At 37.2% G+C, this 18,492-nt stretch overlaps 1 protein-coding gene across 8 annotated transcripts in view; it reads left to right on the top strand.

Moving 5' to 3' along the window:
• The window catches only part of Bre1 (E3 ubiquitin-protein ligase Bre1), a 48,745-nt gene that overhangs the window by 6,116 nt on the left and 24,137 nt on the right, over positions 1-18,492 (top strand). For 4 of the 8 annotated variants that reach the window (XM_022062996.2, XM_022062993.2, XM_022062991.2 and 1 more), the window contains exons 3-12: positions 928-1,114; positions 1,674-1,895; positions 3,527-3,648; positions 3,920-4,147; positions 7,511-7,636; positions 9,873-10,046; positions 12,029-12,286; positions 13,017-13,202; positions 13,994-14,190; positions 15,402-15,585. In XM_022062996.2, the coding sequence (XP_021918688.1) occupies positions 928-1,114; positions 1,674-1,895; positions 3,527-3,648; positions 3,920-4,147; positions 7,511-7,636; positions 9,873-10,046; positions 12,029-12,286; positions 13,017-13,202; positions 13,994-14,190; positions 15,402-15,585 (1,884 nt within the window). The remainder of the gene's footprint in view (positions 1-927; positions 1,115-1,673; positions 1,896-3,526; positions 3,649-3,919; positions 4,148-7,510; positions 7,637-9,872; positions 10,047-12,028; positions 12,287-13,016; positions 13,203-13,993; positions 14,191-15,401; positions 15,586-18,492) is intronic. The other 4 variants (XM_022062997.2, XM_022062995.2, XM_087351433.1 and 1 more) reach the window with 3 other exon arrangements.

The following is an 18,492-nucleotide window of genomic DNA, read 5'->3' as shown; positions in this document are numbered from 1 at the left end:
AAACCAATATATAAACTTCCTTTCCGTATAGACGTATTTACGTCAAATTCTCCGGAACCGTGGTTCCACTGTCACTTTTTTTCAGTGCAACTTAGACTTTTCGTTGCATGTGGGGAAAGAGTAACTAATGCCAGAAAGTTAAAAACATTGCAACCTAGTGTTTTAAACAGGGCTGTGAAGTCGATACTAAAACCTCCTACTCCTTCATAAAAGCTCATTGTGTTAATAATGGTAAACCTACTGAAATGGTAAATGGTACCATAAGAGATTTCATTGCCACCACATGAATCATCAGGCTACTTTTCAGACTTATAACATATATTTAAATATAAATCTAATTGTTATTGCAGAAATTGGTTGATTTGTAGACAGTTTGTATTCTTAAGGTACCAGAGGAAGAGGTACAAAGCATTATTTCCACACCATGTGGTTCAACACATCATTGAATCTCCCTAAGCGTGAGGCCGCTGGCGGCTCACACGGTAGTGAAAGTGTTAAAATAGTATTTTCTTAAGATTTTATAATGGGGTTGGAGTCGGTACATTTTTACCGACTCTGACTCCACCTAAAATTGCTTCTGACTCCACAGCCCTGGTTTTAAATCATAGTGCTTTAACCTTTATTGTCTATGTGATGTAGTTTATGTGTGGTCCATCTTGCCATGCATCACACTAACATACTACTAAACCTGAAGCTAAAGTCCTGCTGGCTGCCCCATAATATGGGGATTAAATCTCATGTCTACATATGATAAAAAGTGTTTACAATGCACCATTATTATGAAACAATCGTAAGGCTGAAAAATAATTACCCATGCTTTCTAGTATCATGTAATGGGAATAATTTACTTTATTTGTTAAGAGGTACAACATACAAGAAAGTAATACATCATTGGCTTTTCTTATATTATATTCTCATATTCTTTAGCGCCTGGAGCAGCGACACCGTCTGGAAGCTGAACTTCGTCAACGTATTGAACAATTGGAGAAACGACAGACCCAAGATGACGCTGTTCTTAATGTTGTAAATCGTTATTGGAATCAGCTAAATGAAGACATACGAGTCCTCTTACAACGATTTGATGCTGAAACAGCAGATGAATCTGAGAACCGAAGTATGTTTCAAAAGTTTCATTTGTAGATTTTCATAAACCTTTGGTTGCTGTTACTGCATAGCACCTTAAAAAAACTGTAACAGGAGCTATATCTTAAATCTAGCATCACTGTCAAGTCCTTAAATGCAGTTGCCTTCAAATACTCCTACAAAATTTTGCCAGTGTTTGTACAGTTATATAAAACATTTCTGGAAGTCACAGTTTATGTTCTTCTAAAATTCATTCTTTGAATCACTTGAACCTCTAGCTTTTTCCTTGGTGTGACAGGCTCTTTAGCTAATCCATCATGTGCACAAAGAGGTAAAAATCATATGTTATGGGTGGAGGACCATTATTTAAAGTGCTATATGAATTTGTTAACCGGGTGATTTTCTATATATTAAAATATATGCCATTTGTTTTTGAGGGTAAAATAATTTTACTATTACCTTCAACTCCATCTTATTTCTTATGTATGTCTTTCGTTACAGTTAATGTAACATTTTATAAGAAGTGCGGTTGTAATTTTGACAAATGTTTATGAATCTTGTGCTGATGTTAGTGCGATCTCTGTTTGCAGATGAAAATGAAGCAACAACATCATTCTTGATGCAGCTGTCCACATGGGACAAGGAAGAATTAGATGAAAAGTTGGCAAATCGTGTTCAAGTATCAAAAAGAGCTGTAGCAAAAGTCATTCAAGCATTTGATCGTCTTATGCAAAGAAATGAGAAGATTACACTTGCTCTCAAAGGCGAACTTGATGGAGGTTATTGGAATCTTCTCCCATCTTGTGATCCGTGTATGCTTGTTTTGCTTTTTATTTTTTAGTTTAAAATGTAGTGTAATATTTTGCAATATTTGATGTCTGTCACTGTATAATATGCTTTTTATCTTCTGAGGGGTGAGTGAGTATTTTCTTTGTAATTATGCTTAAAATTATTATAGCACTTGGCCATTACTGTTGAGCAGGTTTCTGATGCAAGAGCTCTTTGAAAACAAAGTAGAGCCTTGTTGCTATTCTTGTGTTTGTTGCATGGGCAGTTTTAGTTATTATTTTTGTTTGATGTGATTTTATATTGTACCATATTTTTCCTATTCTTTGTGCAGAATTGAACATATTGAGTCTGGTCTGGAGACCCTGCTCTAGAAAAATCACCCAAGCAAATGCAAATCATGTAATAGTCTGCTTGATCTATTAAACCAGTAAAAGTGAAAGAGTGTCCAAATGATGTGACAGCTCACTTATCAGACTTATGCTGACTGCATGAACATGATCAGTATTTTAAATGTACATAAATTTATTGTTTTATAGACCCCAAAAAATTAATAATGTTAGTCAGGGCCATGACTTCAGTTAAATTTTAGGTATATCTTCTGAATATTCATCTTTCTTAAATGTTGCAAGTACAGTTGGTTTTGCGTATTATCTAACTTAATTTTTTTGTATGCAGTTCTTTTGGAATGTGTTGCTGTCGTATAAAATTTATAGTATTGCCCATATTTTAATGATTGTGTTTTACTATATCAACATTATTTATGGTGGAAATGATTGACATTTTTATGAAGTTACTGCTAATTATTGCAGCATTAAACTTTTCGCTTTGTCCATATTGCCTGTTCAGGCAGAAACTTCAGTCATGCAGTCATCTTGGAAAGATGGGATTTTTCTCAAATATTAGAATGGTTATTGTCTTCAATTTTCTGATTCATGTGATTTGGTTTAAAATGTGGCAAGTTTAGTGAATTTTGTCTCTGAATGAATTGTAATGATTTTTATATGTTGTGATCCACAACTAGTTGTAAGGAAAAATTCAATGTGTTTAAAAACAGAACAGATTATCAGTGAAGAGGGGGAAATATTAGTGACTTGAAGGAAGTTTATGGAGAGGGAACAATGAGTAGAATACCAGTTTGGAGAGGGGGGTGGGGTTGAATAACTTAGTCATAAAAGGCATTACAAATAATTGAATATCAAGGTTTCTGACTACTTCAATAACTAATCCAAATGTGGACAAAATGACTGAATGATGAGAAATGATCATCATATGACTATTTGGAATATTACAGAACTGGCATTAATAGAACATATGTGGAATTTATGTTGGTGAAAGATCAATAAGAGAAAAGTCAGTGGCAAGCAGAATATTAGAGGACAGTGAGTTATTTGCTGAGCTTCTTCACCATGGTTATGTCCTTTTGAACAACTTTTATTGCAAATCAGGTGGGAACTCATGAGTGGACCGCATTAGTTAGAGAATGAATAACCAGTTATCAAATCAAAGAAGTATGAAATTAAATTAATGTAAATTGCATTTATTTGACAGGGCTGAGTAGTACTGTTATGCCACCAGGGTGCACTGTATATAATCTGCAATTTTAATTATATTTGTGTACATTTTATTAATGAAATTTGTTGGATCTCTGTTGTAGATGAAGCTCCAAATATGGATGAGACAATCCGACAAGCCAACATTGAAATTCAAGGTGAAAATAGGAATTTGCAAGCACTAAACACATCATTACATGAAAAATATCATACTATTTCACTTAAGGTACATATTGTGGATGAATTTTGACAAAACATTATACATGTGTAGTGTGAATTGAACTCAAATTCACCTTCACAAAAATAGCATCTAAACTAGTTGTACAGGAATAAAAAATTGTCATACACTCAGTATGTTTGTGTATGGCCATGTTTTTTGTCAAATCTTCTAGGTATTTTATTCATTTAAAAGAATATTTATTTGGGTATTATGAACTAGTTTTAATTGTGGTAATATTAGTTGAAACTTTTGTCTAATTGATGCATTGTTGTACTAGATGGCAGAATTTCAAGATAGTTTAACAGGGAAGGAGACTGAAGCAGCTGAACTCCGAAACCAGATTGACGATTTGCAGTATGAATTGCTGAAAGTACAGTCTCGAAATGACAAGCTGGAGAACCACTTGGCAGAAGCCATTGAGAAACTTAAAACTTATCAGCAGATACATGGTGAAGATAAGGGTATAGTGAAACCTGTAGTCACTACCAGTGTCTCGCAAAAGAAGGTAATTCTCACTTCCCTGGCTTCTAAAATCTTCACTGTTCTAAGAACTTGTGATATCAACTCTGACTTGTATCAGATCTGAAAGACAAAAAACTTTAGAATTTGAAGTAAGAAACTGTGGCTAACAATTTTTATTGCTAAGATCTTAATTGTATTTTCAGTCCACTTTATCCCGCATAATTTCATTTTAATTAAATTTAATGATTTGACTTCCTAATGAAATTGAAATTGGTACTTTTGTACCATATTGGACAGCATGGACTTAACTCCAAGTTTTATCTGTACAAAAATGTTTGTCGTATATACATATTTTGATTAAATTTGATGTTGGAGATCCTGAATGAATGACTTTAAGAATATTTTTCTTATTTAGATTAAAAATGGTTACAAGTCTAAATTTCTTCGGCTTAATGAAAGAATTCATGTGCTATGGTTTTTCTGTGTGATGAGATTTTTTCTTCTATTTTTTGAGATTATAATTACTGAAGTCTAAAAGGAAATTTGTAATGTTTTCAATGTTTTTGGCAATAATGATATAAAACATCTAATATGTGATGTGCACTGCTGTCACAATATATTCTCAGGTGTGCTGCTTAACCCCTTAACTCCCGAGTTTTAACCCACTTTGTACATGTCCCAATGCAGGTTTCTAATCACTCAATGGGATCGGTCAAAATCATGCTTCTGTAGCACAAAATTTGTGTCATTCACCCATATTGTACATGGAATTACATTTTGTTGCTGTAACCTTCATTTTGTTTTGTTTTTTAAAGAAAGTTGGAGCAGCCTCGTTGTTGTCTTTGTCCTTTTCCTCTCATTCTGTATCATCACTTTCGTCATTGCCTTCGACAATATCGTCGATAGCAAAGTCATAATTTCTGTCTTTAAAAAAGGCACATTATCATTACCTAAAACATCTAAAATCTCATCTTCAGTCATGCTATGTTTACTACTTGAAACCTTTTTGACAGACAGCTGTCAAGAAAAATCATGATCACACAAAAACTTCGGTATCTCAAGTGCAGCGATGTAGAACGATTGTCAGATATTCCATTGAGTGGTAAACTATCAAACTACGTCGCCAGATTATACTCGGGAGTGGGAGACGGCGTGAAATTTCAATTCCGAGTTAACTCGGGGTTGGGACAGCGGAAGCCATGTTGGCCTTCCGAGTTAACTCGGGCATGGGATATAAAGGGTTAAAGTAAGTGTGAATATTCTTTCATGTGATTGATGTTTACAGTCATCTCTTGCTGTTATGCTATAGTTGCATTCATGTAAGACGCCGACCTATAGAGAATCGCGTAGAAAAAATAACCCCGGTATCTCCGCAGAGATTAAATTAGACCTTTGAAAGTTTAAAGCGCCAGGAATGAAATCGCATATGCAAAAGTTTGCATTTCACAAACAGCTTTTACCGATTCATCGATCTCATTGGAGCAAATTCGCGTTAACGAAACATACGTAATTGCAGAGATGACTGTATTTATAATTTTTATTTAAAATCAGTGATGTAAGAATTATGATATACATTATAAAATGTTATAAATAATAGTGAAATTGTGCCAATCGCGGCATCGGGCGTGGACTCGAGGATAGTCGTATGGATAAGAGAATTTCTTTTAGGCCGAACGCAGAGAGTTAGAGTAGGAGGGCAATTATCAGAGGAAGTCAGAGTAACATCAGGAGTACCGCAAGGGAGTGTATTGGGTCCACTTCTATTCCTCGCGTACGTAAATGATATTTGGAGGAACATTGAATCGACTATTAGACTTTTTGCAGATGACTGTATAATATATAGGAAAATTATAAATAGTAAAGATATAGAAAAGATGCAGATGGATCTAAACAGTCTGGGGGAGTGGGCGGTTGAAAATGCTATGAAAATTAACCCAAGTAAAAGTAAGGCAGTTAGTTTCACGAGAAGTCGGGTGAAGGAACCACTAAACTATTCGTTACGGGACCAAATAATTCCGGAAGTGAGCAGTTGTAAATACTTGGGAATTATCTTAAGCAGCGATTTAAGCTGGGCTGATCAAGTAAATTATACGGTGAAAAAAGCCTGGAAGGCACTTCATTTTACAATGCGTGTTCTCAAAAAGGGGAATAGTAACACTAAAAGTCTAGCCTACACATCACTAGTGCGTCCGATTCTGGAATATGGGGCGGCGTGCTGGGATCCTTACAGGGAGGGGCAGATAAATGCGTTAGAACGGGTGCAAAGGAAAGCATGTAAAATTGCATATCACAGGAGCGATTCGAACTGGGAAACCCTGGCACAGCGTAGAAAGATAGCACGAATATGTGCTCTCTTCAAGGCGTACACGGGAGATCGGGCATGGAAAGCTATAGGTGACAGATTGCAAAGGCCATACTACCTGAGCAGAGTCGATCATATTCGGAAAATTAGGAGCAGAAAACAAAGAACAGATATCGGAAAATATTCCTTTGTAAATAGGACCATCCAACTCTGGAACCAGCTACCTGCTGAGGTTTTAGGGACTCTCTCCTGTAAACCAAGTACGTTTAGGAAGAAGGTTAGGAAAGTGATAAATGAGGTGAAGTAAAGGGAATAGATGGGTGGGTGCAGTGAAGGGGGGTAAATTGGGGTGAGGATGGGAAGGCTTCATAAGTGTAGTGAAGTGAAGAGAAGGTCCTGATGAAACGTGTGATTCATTACTGTTACTGACTTATGTCTAGTTGGTATTAATTTTTAAGTTATGTACTTTAGGTTATACGGTTTTGTAATATTATGAGTTGTTTTATTTTGAGTGTGGTGTGTTGTTTTGTTGTGTCTTATTGTTCTTGTTGTGCCTTATGTTTTTTGTGTCTCATTCTTTTTGTTGTGTCATGTCTTTTTGTCTTACTGTATTGTTGTGTCTCATTGCTATGTTGTGTCTTATTGTTCTTGTTGTGCCTTATGTTTTTTGTGTCTCATTGTTTTCTTGTCTTATTGTTTTTGTTGTGTCTTATGTCTTTTTGTCTTACTGTTTTGTTATGTCTCATTGTTCTGTTGTTTCTTATTGTTATTGTTTGTGTTGTCTTATGTTTTTTGTGTTATTGTTTTGTTCTGTTTCATTGTTCTGTTGTTATTATTTTTGTTGTCTTATGTTTTTTTGTGTCTTATTGTTTTGTTCTGTCTCATTGTTCTGTTGTTTCTTATTGTTTTTGTTGTCTTATGTTTTGTTGTGTCTTATTGTAGGACCACTGCCACCGGGTAAAAACCCATTTGCAGTCAAATAAATAAATAATAAAAATGTATTCCCCCCCACTTTTTGACTTTCTGGTTTCAAAATCGGTGTTATTCTGAACCGGCGCAAATCGACAGCTACCTGTACATGTTTATTCTTCTTTATTGTTTCAGCTAGACGATCTCCAGAAAGAAGTAGAAGAACTTCGGGAGTTAGCTAACAACCGCCTTCAAGAGCTGGATAAACTGCATCAGCAACACAGAGATTCACTCAAAGAAGTTGAGAAACTTAAGATGGATGTGAGTGATGATTGTACATAATTTATAGCTTTTTGTTATTTTATTTTATTAGTAATATAATTGAAGATGAATTTATGTTAAATTTCCAACACAAACATGTTGATTATAGTTTCTTGATGCTAGTCAGTAGTATGAAGTGATTGCTTTTTAGGCGTTTCTTTACACTTTGACATAAGTGAAGAACACCTCATGGACCTGTTCATATGTCTGTATCTGTCAGCTTTCACATGAGATTCTGCTGCCATCAATTGGTGGTCCTACAAACTACATGTTTTGCCATATAATTACTTTAGAGCAGGTAATCTGATTTTTATGAAATTTAGCCAGTCCAAACTTGATCTTTATTTCCTAAGGTAGTAAGTAATACCATTGTGATGAATAGTCAAAGTTGCAAGTTGGAATGATGATAATGATGATGCCATTGCCCATGATTCTCTGTGCATGTGCATCATGCCCCTGATGATTAAATGGAATGATAGATGCAGTTCATATAGCTTTGTATAAATGTTGGCTAGGTTTGCGAACCTCTGGATCCGCATTGTCATACAGATGTGATGAAAGCTGGAAGGGATGGTTAGCACTGAGTAACGAGATTTCTATGTGCACCGTGAATACATGAAACTGTGTCTTGTGGTAACCATTGAATCTTCATGTACAGCAGTAATGTGTGTAACTGCTACCCATTTATTTACTGAAAATTTATTAATTAAGTTGTTTTGATTTCATGAAACTATCATCAGAACCTCATTACACATTGTTTTCAGTGCATTTGTAATCTTTTCCAGAGCAAGAACTTGTCACTGATTGATACAGTGACTGCTTGTACATTCTGATGCAGTAAAACCATGTTTTCCCAATCATTGATTATTTGTGGGATGTATGTGCTTTATCTGTGGAAATACGAACATGCTATTTCCAACTAACAGCGCCCCCCCCCCCCCCCCCCCCCCAGCAGTGTACATATCAGTTAGATTGAAAATATCTTCTCCTTTAGTATGGTTTGCATATAACCTTTCCAACTTGTTCAATGTGTCTTACAAATGCAAGCAGGACACGAAGAGTAGTGACATTAGTGGGTTTATGAACTTACACAGCACAATCCTGACTTCTTTTAATTCATTTAATTATCAGTAACTCACATTTGGTATTAAAACTCATGTTCTCATTTTTTCTCAGAAGTGGAGCTTTTCTGCTGACATGATAAAACTTCTTGGGTGGCCACCTGTGTTGCCCAGAAAGATTTTATAGCATTTAGTCGCAGTGAAAGCTTCAAGACATATTTTTTGTTAAACTTTACCTTTAATGACCGATGTCAGATTTGTTTCAGTATGCTTTAGTTCCTCACATTTGTTTTAGAAAGCTGCAATAGGTTTGTCTTTGCAATCTGTATGCTTTGTATTTAAATGCCTTTGTTGTTTTGTGGGAACGATGGAACTGTTTGGTAACAAAATACACATTGGGCATGAGGTGCACTAGACTTACCAATATGTGAAATATGAATTGTACATATTTTTTGTTATATTTACATTTTATTTGGAATTTGTCTTTGATACCTGAAGTACTTGTACTTCTGTTTCCTTGTTATTGTGTAATTGATATAGTATGGTCTTTTTCTTTTTCTTTAAACTTCATGCTTTGAGTTAGTGATCCATTACAAAGGTTCAAGAAAACAGAACCATTAAACATTCATTGATACTGACTGACTCTATGGCGTAACAGCCCAAAGACAAGCCTTGGCATCCTCCCATGTGGGAGGTTTCTTTGTCTTTAGAAGTGTGCATTTGTGAGTAGTGAGTGTTAAGCCCACTGCCTCTGCACAATTTTACTACAGATTTTTATCACTCTTAAAAATTCCATCAACCTTAGCCAGGTTTGAACCCGTGAGCATGCTAACCACTAGTCCATCGAGGGCGACATGTAAATACAATACTCAGTATTAAATCTTGCATTCATATAATTTGACTGTTCTGTTCTCACTTAGAGATGAAATGTTGGATTATTTCGGGTGATTCCTCCCACTGTTCAAGGTATTAGTATCTAAAAAGTTGTGCATTTTTATTCTATATGTATGTGTAAAGTATTGAATCCCATATAAATATATGAACTTACATGTGATGTTTGCAATATTTAAATGCGGTTAATTATTAATATGTTGGATCAATAAATTTGTAACATTATTGTTTGAATTTTTTTACTCAGCAGATTTGTTAATGTTTCTGTTTTGTGTTCCCAACAGATTCGTCAGCTTCCTGAATCTGTCATAGTTGAGACTACAGAATACAAGTGTCTACAGTCCCAGTTCTCTGTCCTGTACAATGAATCCATGCAGCTTAAAACACAACTTGATGAGGCTCGCCAGCAACTTCAGACTAGCAAAAATGCTCACTTACGTCACATTGAAATGATGGAGGTATAAAATGTTGAGTTATTGATAATACATGGAGCAAACATTGTATTTCATGACTTGTTTCTGTTATGTACATTTTATTTATATGTATATATATATACACACACACATACAGTCATATCCCTGAAGTTGGACACCCCTTTTGTTGTAAGTTGGACAGGTTCATGCACTTGACTTCGATGCTTTTCAGGGAAACTTTTTCAGGTACAAATTTTGTTATTTTGAATTTCTGACTGATGAATGCCTCCTCCCTGGAAGATTATCTTAAGGACATTGAACCCATCATTGGAATGCATTGCACGTGTTTAACTATTCTTTTGCTGAACCCTTAACTGGACTACAGTATTGCAGAAGACACAGACTGTGCTTGCATTTGAGTTCAGACTGTGTTAACAGAAATGGAATTTTTCTTTTTGCGACGGGGAAGCGAAAATTGGTGAAATTAACTTTAGAAAATGTTATTGAGGCTGGGGTGTAATGTGCAATGTGTGAGAGTGGGCTTCAAAAGATTATTATTAATACTATTGTCATTAATTCTTAATTCAAGTAAGCCTACAGCAGTTAGTGTATGTAAGTAAATAGATTATATTGTCATTAGACCACAATCTGATTTTTTTCTTTCCCTCTATCTTGGACACCTCTGTAAGTTGGACACATTTTCATGGAACCCCAAGTGTCCAACTTAGAGAGGTTTTACTGTGTGTGTGTATGTGTATATATATATATATATATATATATATATATATATATATTATTTTTGCAAATGTCTTCGCATTTCCGATTCTCTGCGCTTGACACTTTCACACGTTTGTTCCATCATCTTACAAGCTTTGCAATCCTCACTTTATGAAAGTTTTCAAAGCCATCTGCAGGAAACAGATGTGCTGCTTGACCTGTTTAGTTTGTTGAGACTTGTGGATGCCCATCAACTTCTTCAATAGGAAATAAGTATGAAAATATCAGGGAGCTTAATCTGAACTGTTAGTGGTTGCTGAAGCACCAGTCCCTCATGAAGTTATGTGGCTGGATATTGTCTTACTGCAGATTTACTGTGTTTCACAGTAAATATATCCACTTCTTGCAAATGGATTCTCACGTACATTACTTTAATAGAAAAGAGTTTTAGTTTTTGCGGCAACTATAGTTCTAGTTGACGGGAAATAAACATGGATGACCTTGTCAGAGTCACTGTTGTGAGTTTTAAATGGTAGTGATCCCAATAGTCACTGTTGTAAAGTTTACATAAGAATGACTCTTGAATTTCTGTAAAAGTAAAGCTGTCCTGCTACATGCCGTGTAGGTTGTTTGGGGGGAATGGAGGTACAGCTCCTACTCATTCTTGACCTTGGCACTAGATGGGGGGTGAGTGGTCAGCATCATGCCCCAGCCACGCTTTACCCCTGGGAAAGGACCCTGGTACCCATTGGATAGGAGGCTGGGTGAGCCCCAGAGCCGGTTTGGACGCAGAGGCCAGAGGAAATATCCTCTGCCTCCGTCAAGGATCGAATCCCAGTCATCCACCCCGTGGTTAGTCATTATACTGACTGAGCTATCCTGGCCCTAGTGCAGGCAATATTGTTATTCCATTATCTTATGGCACACTCTTTGTGTAGAGGTATACCTGTGTTTGTCGCAATCACCATCCTTTTGATAAGTTAATTTAATACTTACATACATCTTTAAATTTTTTGTAGCATTGCATTCCTTGCCTTATAGCAGTACAATTTACTTTTTCCACAGATATGACAGTTGGGTATGCCAAGGATATGGTTTGGTTTATGAAGTTGTTTCTCATTTCAATAGAAAAAGGAATGTTTGGTGTATTATCCGGTTTGCCACAACAAATGAACAGTTTAGGAAAAACAGCTGACTTTCCATAGTATAATTCATGGTGTTCTTTTAATATTAATGTATGAGCAAGTAAATAGACATAATTTAAGATACATGGTATATTTGTTATAATTAATTTGAAACATTTCTTTCAGAGCGAAGAACTGATGGCTCAGAAGAAACTACGAACAGAAGTAATACAGCTGGAAGACATTCTAGCACAACTTCGCAAAGAATATGAGATGCTGCGCATAGAATTTGAACAGAATTTGGCAGCTAATGAGCAGACAGGTCCAATTAACAGAGAGATGCGCCACCTTATTACATCCCTTCAAAATCACAATCAGCAACTTAAAGGGGAGGTACACAGATATAAGAGGAAATACAAGGATGCTAATGCTGAGATACCAAAGGTAATGAAACAGTAATAGTTTAACTATGCAGTTCTAGGTTTGGTTTTCTGACTGAGAATTATGCCTTATTAACATGCGTATAAGTCAGTTTTATTTTCATATTTGTACTTCTTTTATATAAAAGATGTGTATTGTGCATTTTGTCAGGACATTTGATTCCGTAGTTTATTAATTTATATAAAAAGCTCAGTGGTTTATGCAAGGTGGAGCCAGGCCACACACAGCTAATGTGATCCTTGATTTTCTGTATGAAAGCTTTGGTCCCAGAGTGATTTCTCATCATTTTCCTGGATGCCGTGATTGTGGACAGGTCTGGCCATCCCACAGCCCAGACATTATTTCATGTGATTTGAAACATGGTTCATTAGTGGAACTCAGAGCTATGATCATCCAGCTGTGCTACACACTTTCAGGAGACTTGTGCTGTAACGTGATCACAAGTGTACAAGTTCGTTTAGAAGAGGTGATGAGGCAGAATATCGAACATGTTCTGCACTAAAAACAACTTTCCATGCTTGTGTCCTTTAGTGTGTATGTTATATGCAACAACAAATATAGATTTGTGCAGGATTTAAAAGGGTAAACATTTTGTACACCACTCTGTATGTAAAAGTGAAAGATTATTGAAGTTAGTATATAGTATTTCAGTGGTGATTAATGTCTTCATCAAATTTAATTTGTATTTTGTGGCTCAGCAATTTATCTTATTGTTCTCCTTGATTCTTTTTAGCTTAAGAAGGAATTAGAGGAACTAACTGCTCGCATGGGTCAACAGACAGCCCAAGAAATTAAGGAAGGCTCTTTATCAGAGTCCTCATGTAAGGAAGAGGAAGTGTCAACTGACAAAAGTACAGTTCAGGTGAAAGAGGAAGCTGGGACATGTGCTAATAAAGAAGGGATGGAGGAAGAGGCAGAGGTTAGCTGAACCAGTTGTAGCAGTTCTGTCAGTGTAGTGTTTATATTATTTTGCTCAGACCTGTATCTAAAATAAGTAATTTTTTCAAAGTGTTTATTTAAAAGTTGACAATGTGCAGGCCAACTCTGCCCTTGATATGAAATTGTCTACTCCATGATATTTATGGTAACACTGCATAGTCTCAGCTTATTGGCGGTGTCATTAAATAAACCACGAGATTACTTACTGCATAAGTTGAATGCTGTATGTGAGTGTTAATAACTTCATAAAAGATATTTTATGTATTTTATGATGTAATTGTTTTGTAGTGGAACCATGATATAATGCAAGTGTTGGGGTCAGCTTCAGTACCTGCTTTATTAGCTACCCATATTACAAGTGTACAACATAAAACATGTGTAATCATGTTGGGGCACATGATCAAAGCTATGGTATGTCCATATTTGAGGTATAATTAGGCATGTTATATTGAGGTTCCACTGCATTTTATACTCCAAGCAGTTTTTTAAAGACCCAGTGAGTATGTAAACAGAAACATAAGTTCAGCATTTTTATGAAGAGAAGATTTTGTATTTTCATTCAGGCACAGTCATGTTATTTGCAGCGTTATTGGGAATTAAAACTTTCTAAACTTAATTGGGAATTTCAGTGCCTGGAAATCTGTCATCTGGATTTTTTTAATATTACAGGTGTATAAAGAATTTGTCAACAGCATGTAATATCTTATTTTTCTTTTTCTAATCATGCAGTTCTTGTGTGTTGAAAACAGTTTCATTTTGCACTATTATTAGGGCGAAGAGGGGGATCGTGAAGCAGATAAAGACCGTCAACTCACATCCCCACCAATTAAGAAAGAAAAGGATATAAAAAGAGAAAAAGATGTAAAGAAGGAAATTAAGACAGAGAAGGATCACAGGGAGCAACACAGAGCCAAAGATGCAAAGGTGGCTGAATCAGAGTTGGTACGAGATCTTAAGGCTCAGCTGAAGTAAGTTATGTTTGTGTGACTTCTTGCATTTGGAAAATGGTGATTGTATATCCTATCCTTTTTATGTTACTGGATTCAAATTAAATATTATGGTTGTATAAATGGTGTAAAAAATTATAGAAAACTCGAATGGTTTGCAGTCCAAAAACATTAGGACCCAAGAATTAGTAATTCAGATTAGTACAAGTTGATCAGACTTCAATTGGAAATTAAAAGAATTTAAACTAACAATTTTTTCTCTGGCTTTTTTTGAAATGTGTGTATGCAGACGGTTGGAAAGATGTACTCTACAGAGTACACGAAAGTTCCAAAGGTGCTCTTTATGTGACATAATGTGTGTGGTAGAAACACAGTACATCATCATTTACACTGGTGTGATGTGAGAACCATATAATCAGTCCCTATTGCAAAGAAAATGCAACATGCCAACTTTTCAAAGATGTTCAGCGGAATAGGCATTGTCATGGCAACTAGTCCTGATCACAAAGAAAATGCAGTATGTCACCATTCAGTGAACAAGTTTATTAATTCATCTTCTGCTTGGCCAAAAGATGGAACAGATACTATCACATCATCATAATCATAATTGTAAACATGCAGTAGGTATGATATCAGACAGTTCTTATTATCACTGGTAGATGACCAACTAGCACCATTGGTTTAAAAGTTCTTCTTCTTTGTCTCCCCCCATTCAGTAGCTATTATTTGGTCATTAAAGATTTTATGAATGAGTACTCTTCTAGAGTTTTGTGTGACACAAAATGTGGATTTACCTAACTTTTACTTGGATATTGGTTTCTGCATGTGCTGTATTATTCAAGAATTGCATTCTGGTTATGACTATTTTTTCTCCATTTCTCATTCTTTTATATAAACAATTTTAACTAGTACATGAATTAAACATTGTTAAATGCGTATTTTGAATTGGGTTATGGTAAATGGATAACAGTATTTTGGAGGACTCTTATCACTTCTGGCCCAGGGCTTTGGTTAATTCTGTGAAGAACCTTTGGGTTCCATAAGCCATCTAGTTAGTCTATCTTCTCCACTTTGAAGGTGAAGACAGATTCCTCCAAAATGTTGGTGACCACATACAAGTCTGCATTGCTTCCAAACCCAGAAGATCACATTCCAGATTTTCACTGTGATGAGATATCAAATCTCAGTGTTGATATTGATCTGCTTAAATAGTAAATTTAATGCACATACAGGAAAGCTGTAAATGATCAGAAAGAGATGAAGCTTCTGCTAGACATGTACAAAGGTGTTAGTAAGGAGCAGCGAGACAAAGTTCAGTTGATGGCTGCTGAAAAGAAGACACGGGCTGAGCTGGAAGATGTTCGTCAGCAACTCAAGAAGATGCAGGTGCAACATTCGCCTGTTACTCAAATGGCAGTAGGCAACATGTAGCACTAGATAAAATAGTAATAGGAAGGCATGAACCACTAATATTAGAATAATAAAGCTATTAGAACTCAACTCTTTATAATACTATGGTCTAGAGAAGGGGTTCTTGACATTTTCTGAATCTGAGACCATGTTCACCCTTTCATATCAACTCATTGTTCGCAATGTTATCCATGAGGACAGTTTATTGAAATGTTATGGCAATTTATTAAAAATGATGCCAAATTAGGAATATTATTGCAGTGGGTTAGGTTTACATATTACTAAGTAATTTTCTGTAACATCTATCATTCATGAAATATTTGACAATGCTTTTACTTGAGTAGTCTTTCAATATCAGGTGTAATTTCTGTTTTTGCATTTCATGTGCATCCCTCCTAGTGGTTGTTTGTAAGAAGTTTTTGTGGTTCTTGATTTGATGTTCTTCATCAAGCTGTGGCCTACAGTTGCTCACTATGATAGTTACTGCTAAATGTTGGCATCATTAACAAAACATGAAGATGGTTGTCTTCTGGGTTGCACCATGTCTGGTAGAAATTTACTGACTTTTATTGTGGTTGCTACCTTCATCATTAGGGCAGTCATCGCCCTGAAATATCAGTAAACTTCTACCAGACTACACAACCCAGTATATTTTCATCATACAGAGTGGCACAGAATTACAAAAAATGTGCCTGGCTGCAGGTTGAGAACCCCTCATCTAGAGTGGTTGGAACTATATAATTATGCCTGTGGGGTGATGGAAAGGTGCTGATCACGGAGGCAAATTTACTGTTGTCTCTGTCTTTGACAGTGCTGTGAGAATTACACAAGCTTAAAGTATACCCTCAATGTTCATATACACTGCCTGATGAAAAGTATCCGGACACCCCTCTGTAAATGTAAACTCGAGCCTAGATATCACTACGACCGCCGCTGCAGCTATAAAAAGAGGCAGAGGGCTCGATGTTGTTCAGTGCTACGTGATACCGACAGAATGGGTGGAGCAAGGGAGCTCAGTGACTTCGAACGTGGTACGGTTATTGGTTGCCACATCAGTAAGCAATTTGTCAGGGCCATTTCCGCCCTTCTCAAGTTGCCCAAGTCGACCGTCGGGGACGTGATTGTGAAGTGAAAACGGGAAGACACAACCACAACAAAACCACGGCCGGGTAGACCACGTGTGTTGACCGACAGGGACCGTCGAGCATTGAAGAAGGTGGTACGGGAAAATCGCATGTCATCGTGTGATACCATCACCCGTGAATTCCGCAGTGCCACTAATTGTGTACCTAGCACCATGACTGTGTGCCGGGAGTTACGAGGACTGGGGTTCAAAGCCCAGGCACCTGCCCATAAAACGCACATTTCTCCTGTGAACGCTAAGCGCCGCTTTCAGTGGTGTAAAGAGCGCCGCCACTGGGCTGTGGACGACTGGAGACGTGTGATTTGGAGTGATGAATCACGCAATACCATGTGGCAGTCCGATGGGAGGGTTTGGGTGTGGCGAATGCTAGTAAACGCTACATGTCGGCCTGTATAGTGCCCACAGTGAAATTCGGCGGAGGTGGGGTGACAGTGTGGGGGTGTTTTTCATGGAAGGGACTTGGTCCTCTCGTAATACTACGGAGCATATTAAAGGCGGAAGGATATAAGGACATTTTGACCAGCTGCGTGTTGTCTACGGTAGAAGACCAGTTTGGAGATGATAACTGTGTGTTTCAGCATGACAATGCGCCCTGCCATAAAGCAGGGTCTGTTCGTGAGTGATTTGTGGACAATAAGGTTCCGGAAATGGACTGGCCAGCCCAGAGCCCCGATCTCAATCCTATTGAACACCTCTGGGATGAACTAGAAAGGTGACTGCACACCAGACCCCAACGACCCACATCACTAACTACGCTTGCTACAGCGTTGCAGGAAGAATGGTCGGCCATTCCCCCGGCGACGTTCCAACACCTGGTAGACAGTCTCCCCCGCAGAGTTATAGCTGTAATAAATGCCAAGGGTGGGCCCACCCCGTATTAATGTCCACTACTGAGGAGACAACTGGATTCAGGAGACACCAACAGCGTTGAGATTGGTAGAGGTGTAAGACAGGGATGCTGCTTATCACCAATTCTTTTTAACCTGTACGGGGAATGGCTTGCCAAGGAAGCTCTGGAGGGAACAGGAGACTTCAAAATTGGAGGAAGAGTGATAAAGACTGTAAAGTATGCAGACGACTTAGTAATATTGGCGAAGGAAGAGGAGGAATTACAGAACATGATGGACAAGTTAGTGGAAACAGGTAGAGAGTATGGAATGGAAATCAACATTGAAAAATCAAAGGTAATGAGGATAGCACCGAGAGCAGAACCATTGAACGTTGTAATTGGAAACCAACAGATGGAGAATGTGGAGCATTTCAAGTACTTGGGAAGCATAGTCACGACGGACGCACTGTGCACCAAGGAAGTAAAAGCAAGGATAGCCATGGCCAAGGCAGCTTTCGTCAAGAAGAGGATACTTCTCACTAGCAAGTTGGGCTTGGAGATGAAGAAGAAACTAGTGAAGTGTTACGTATGGAGTGTCGCGCTGTATGGAGCAGAGACTTGGACACTCAGGAAGAAGGAACAGAAATACCTGGAGAGTTTCGAAATGTGGTGTTGGAGAAGAATAGAGAAGATCAGGTGGACGGATCGAGTGACCAACGAAGAAGTATTGAGGAGAGTCAACGAGCAAAGAAGCATTCTGCAGGCGATTACACGAAGCAAAGCTAACTGGCTGGGACATATTATGAGAAGGAATGGATTAATGAGTGATATCATCGAAGGCCAGGTTGAAGGAAAGAGAGGACTAGGAAGAAGATTGATACAGCTAACCGACGACCTTAAACAAGGAAAGAAGATGACGTTCCAGGAATTAAAGCGAGAA

This window comes from Zootermopsis nevadensis, unplaced genomic scaffold (genome assembly GCF_977971745.1).
Source record: "Zootermopsis nevadensis isolate Lab colony 2312 unplaced genomic scaffold, Znev_1.0 Znev_ptg000019l, whole genome shotgun sequence".
Classification (NCBI taxonomy): Eukaryota; Metazoa; Arthropoda; class Insecta; order Blattodea; family Termopsidae; genus Zootermopsis; species Zootermopsis nevadensis.
Note: the sequence above shows the minus strand (reverse complement) of the source record. Positions and strands in the feature narration are given on the sequence as shown.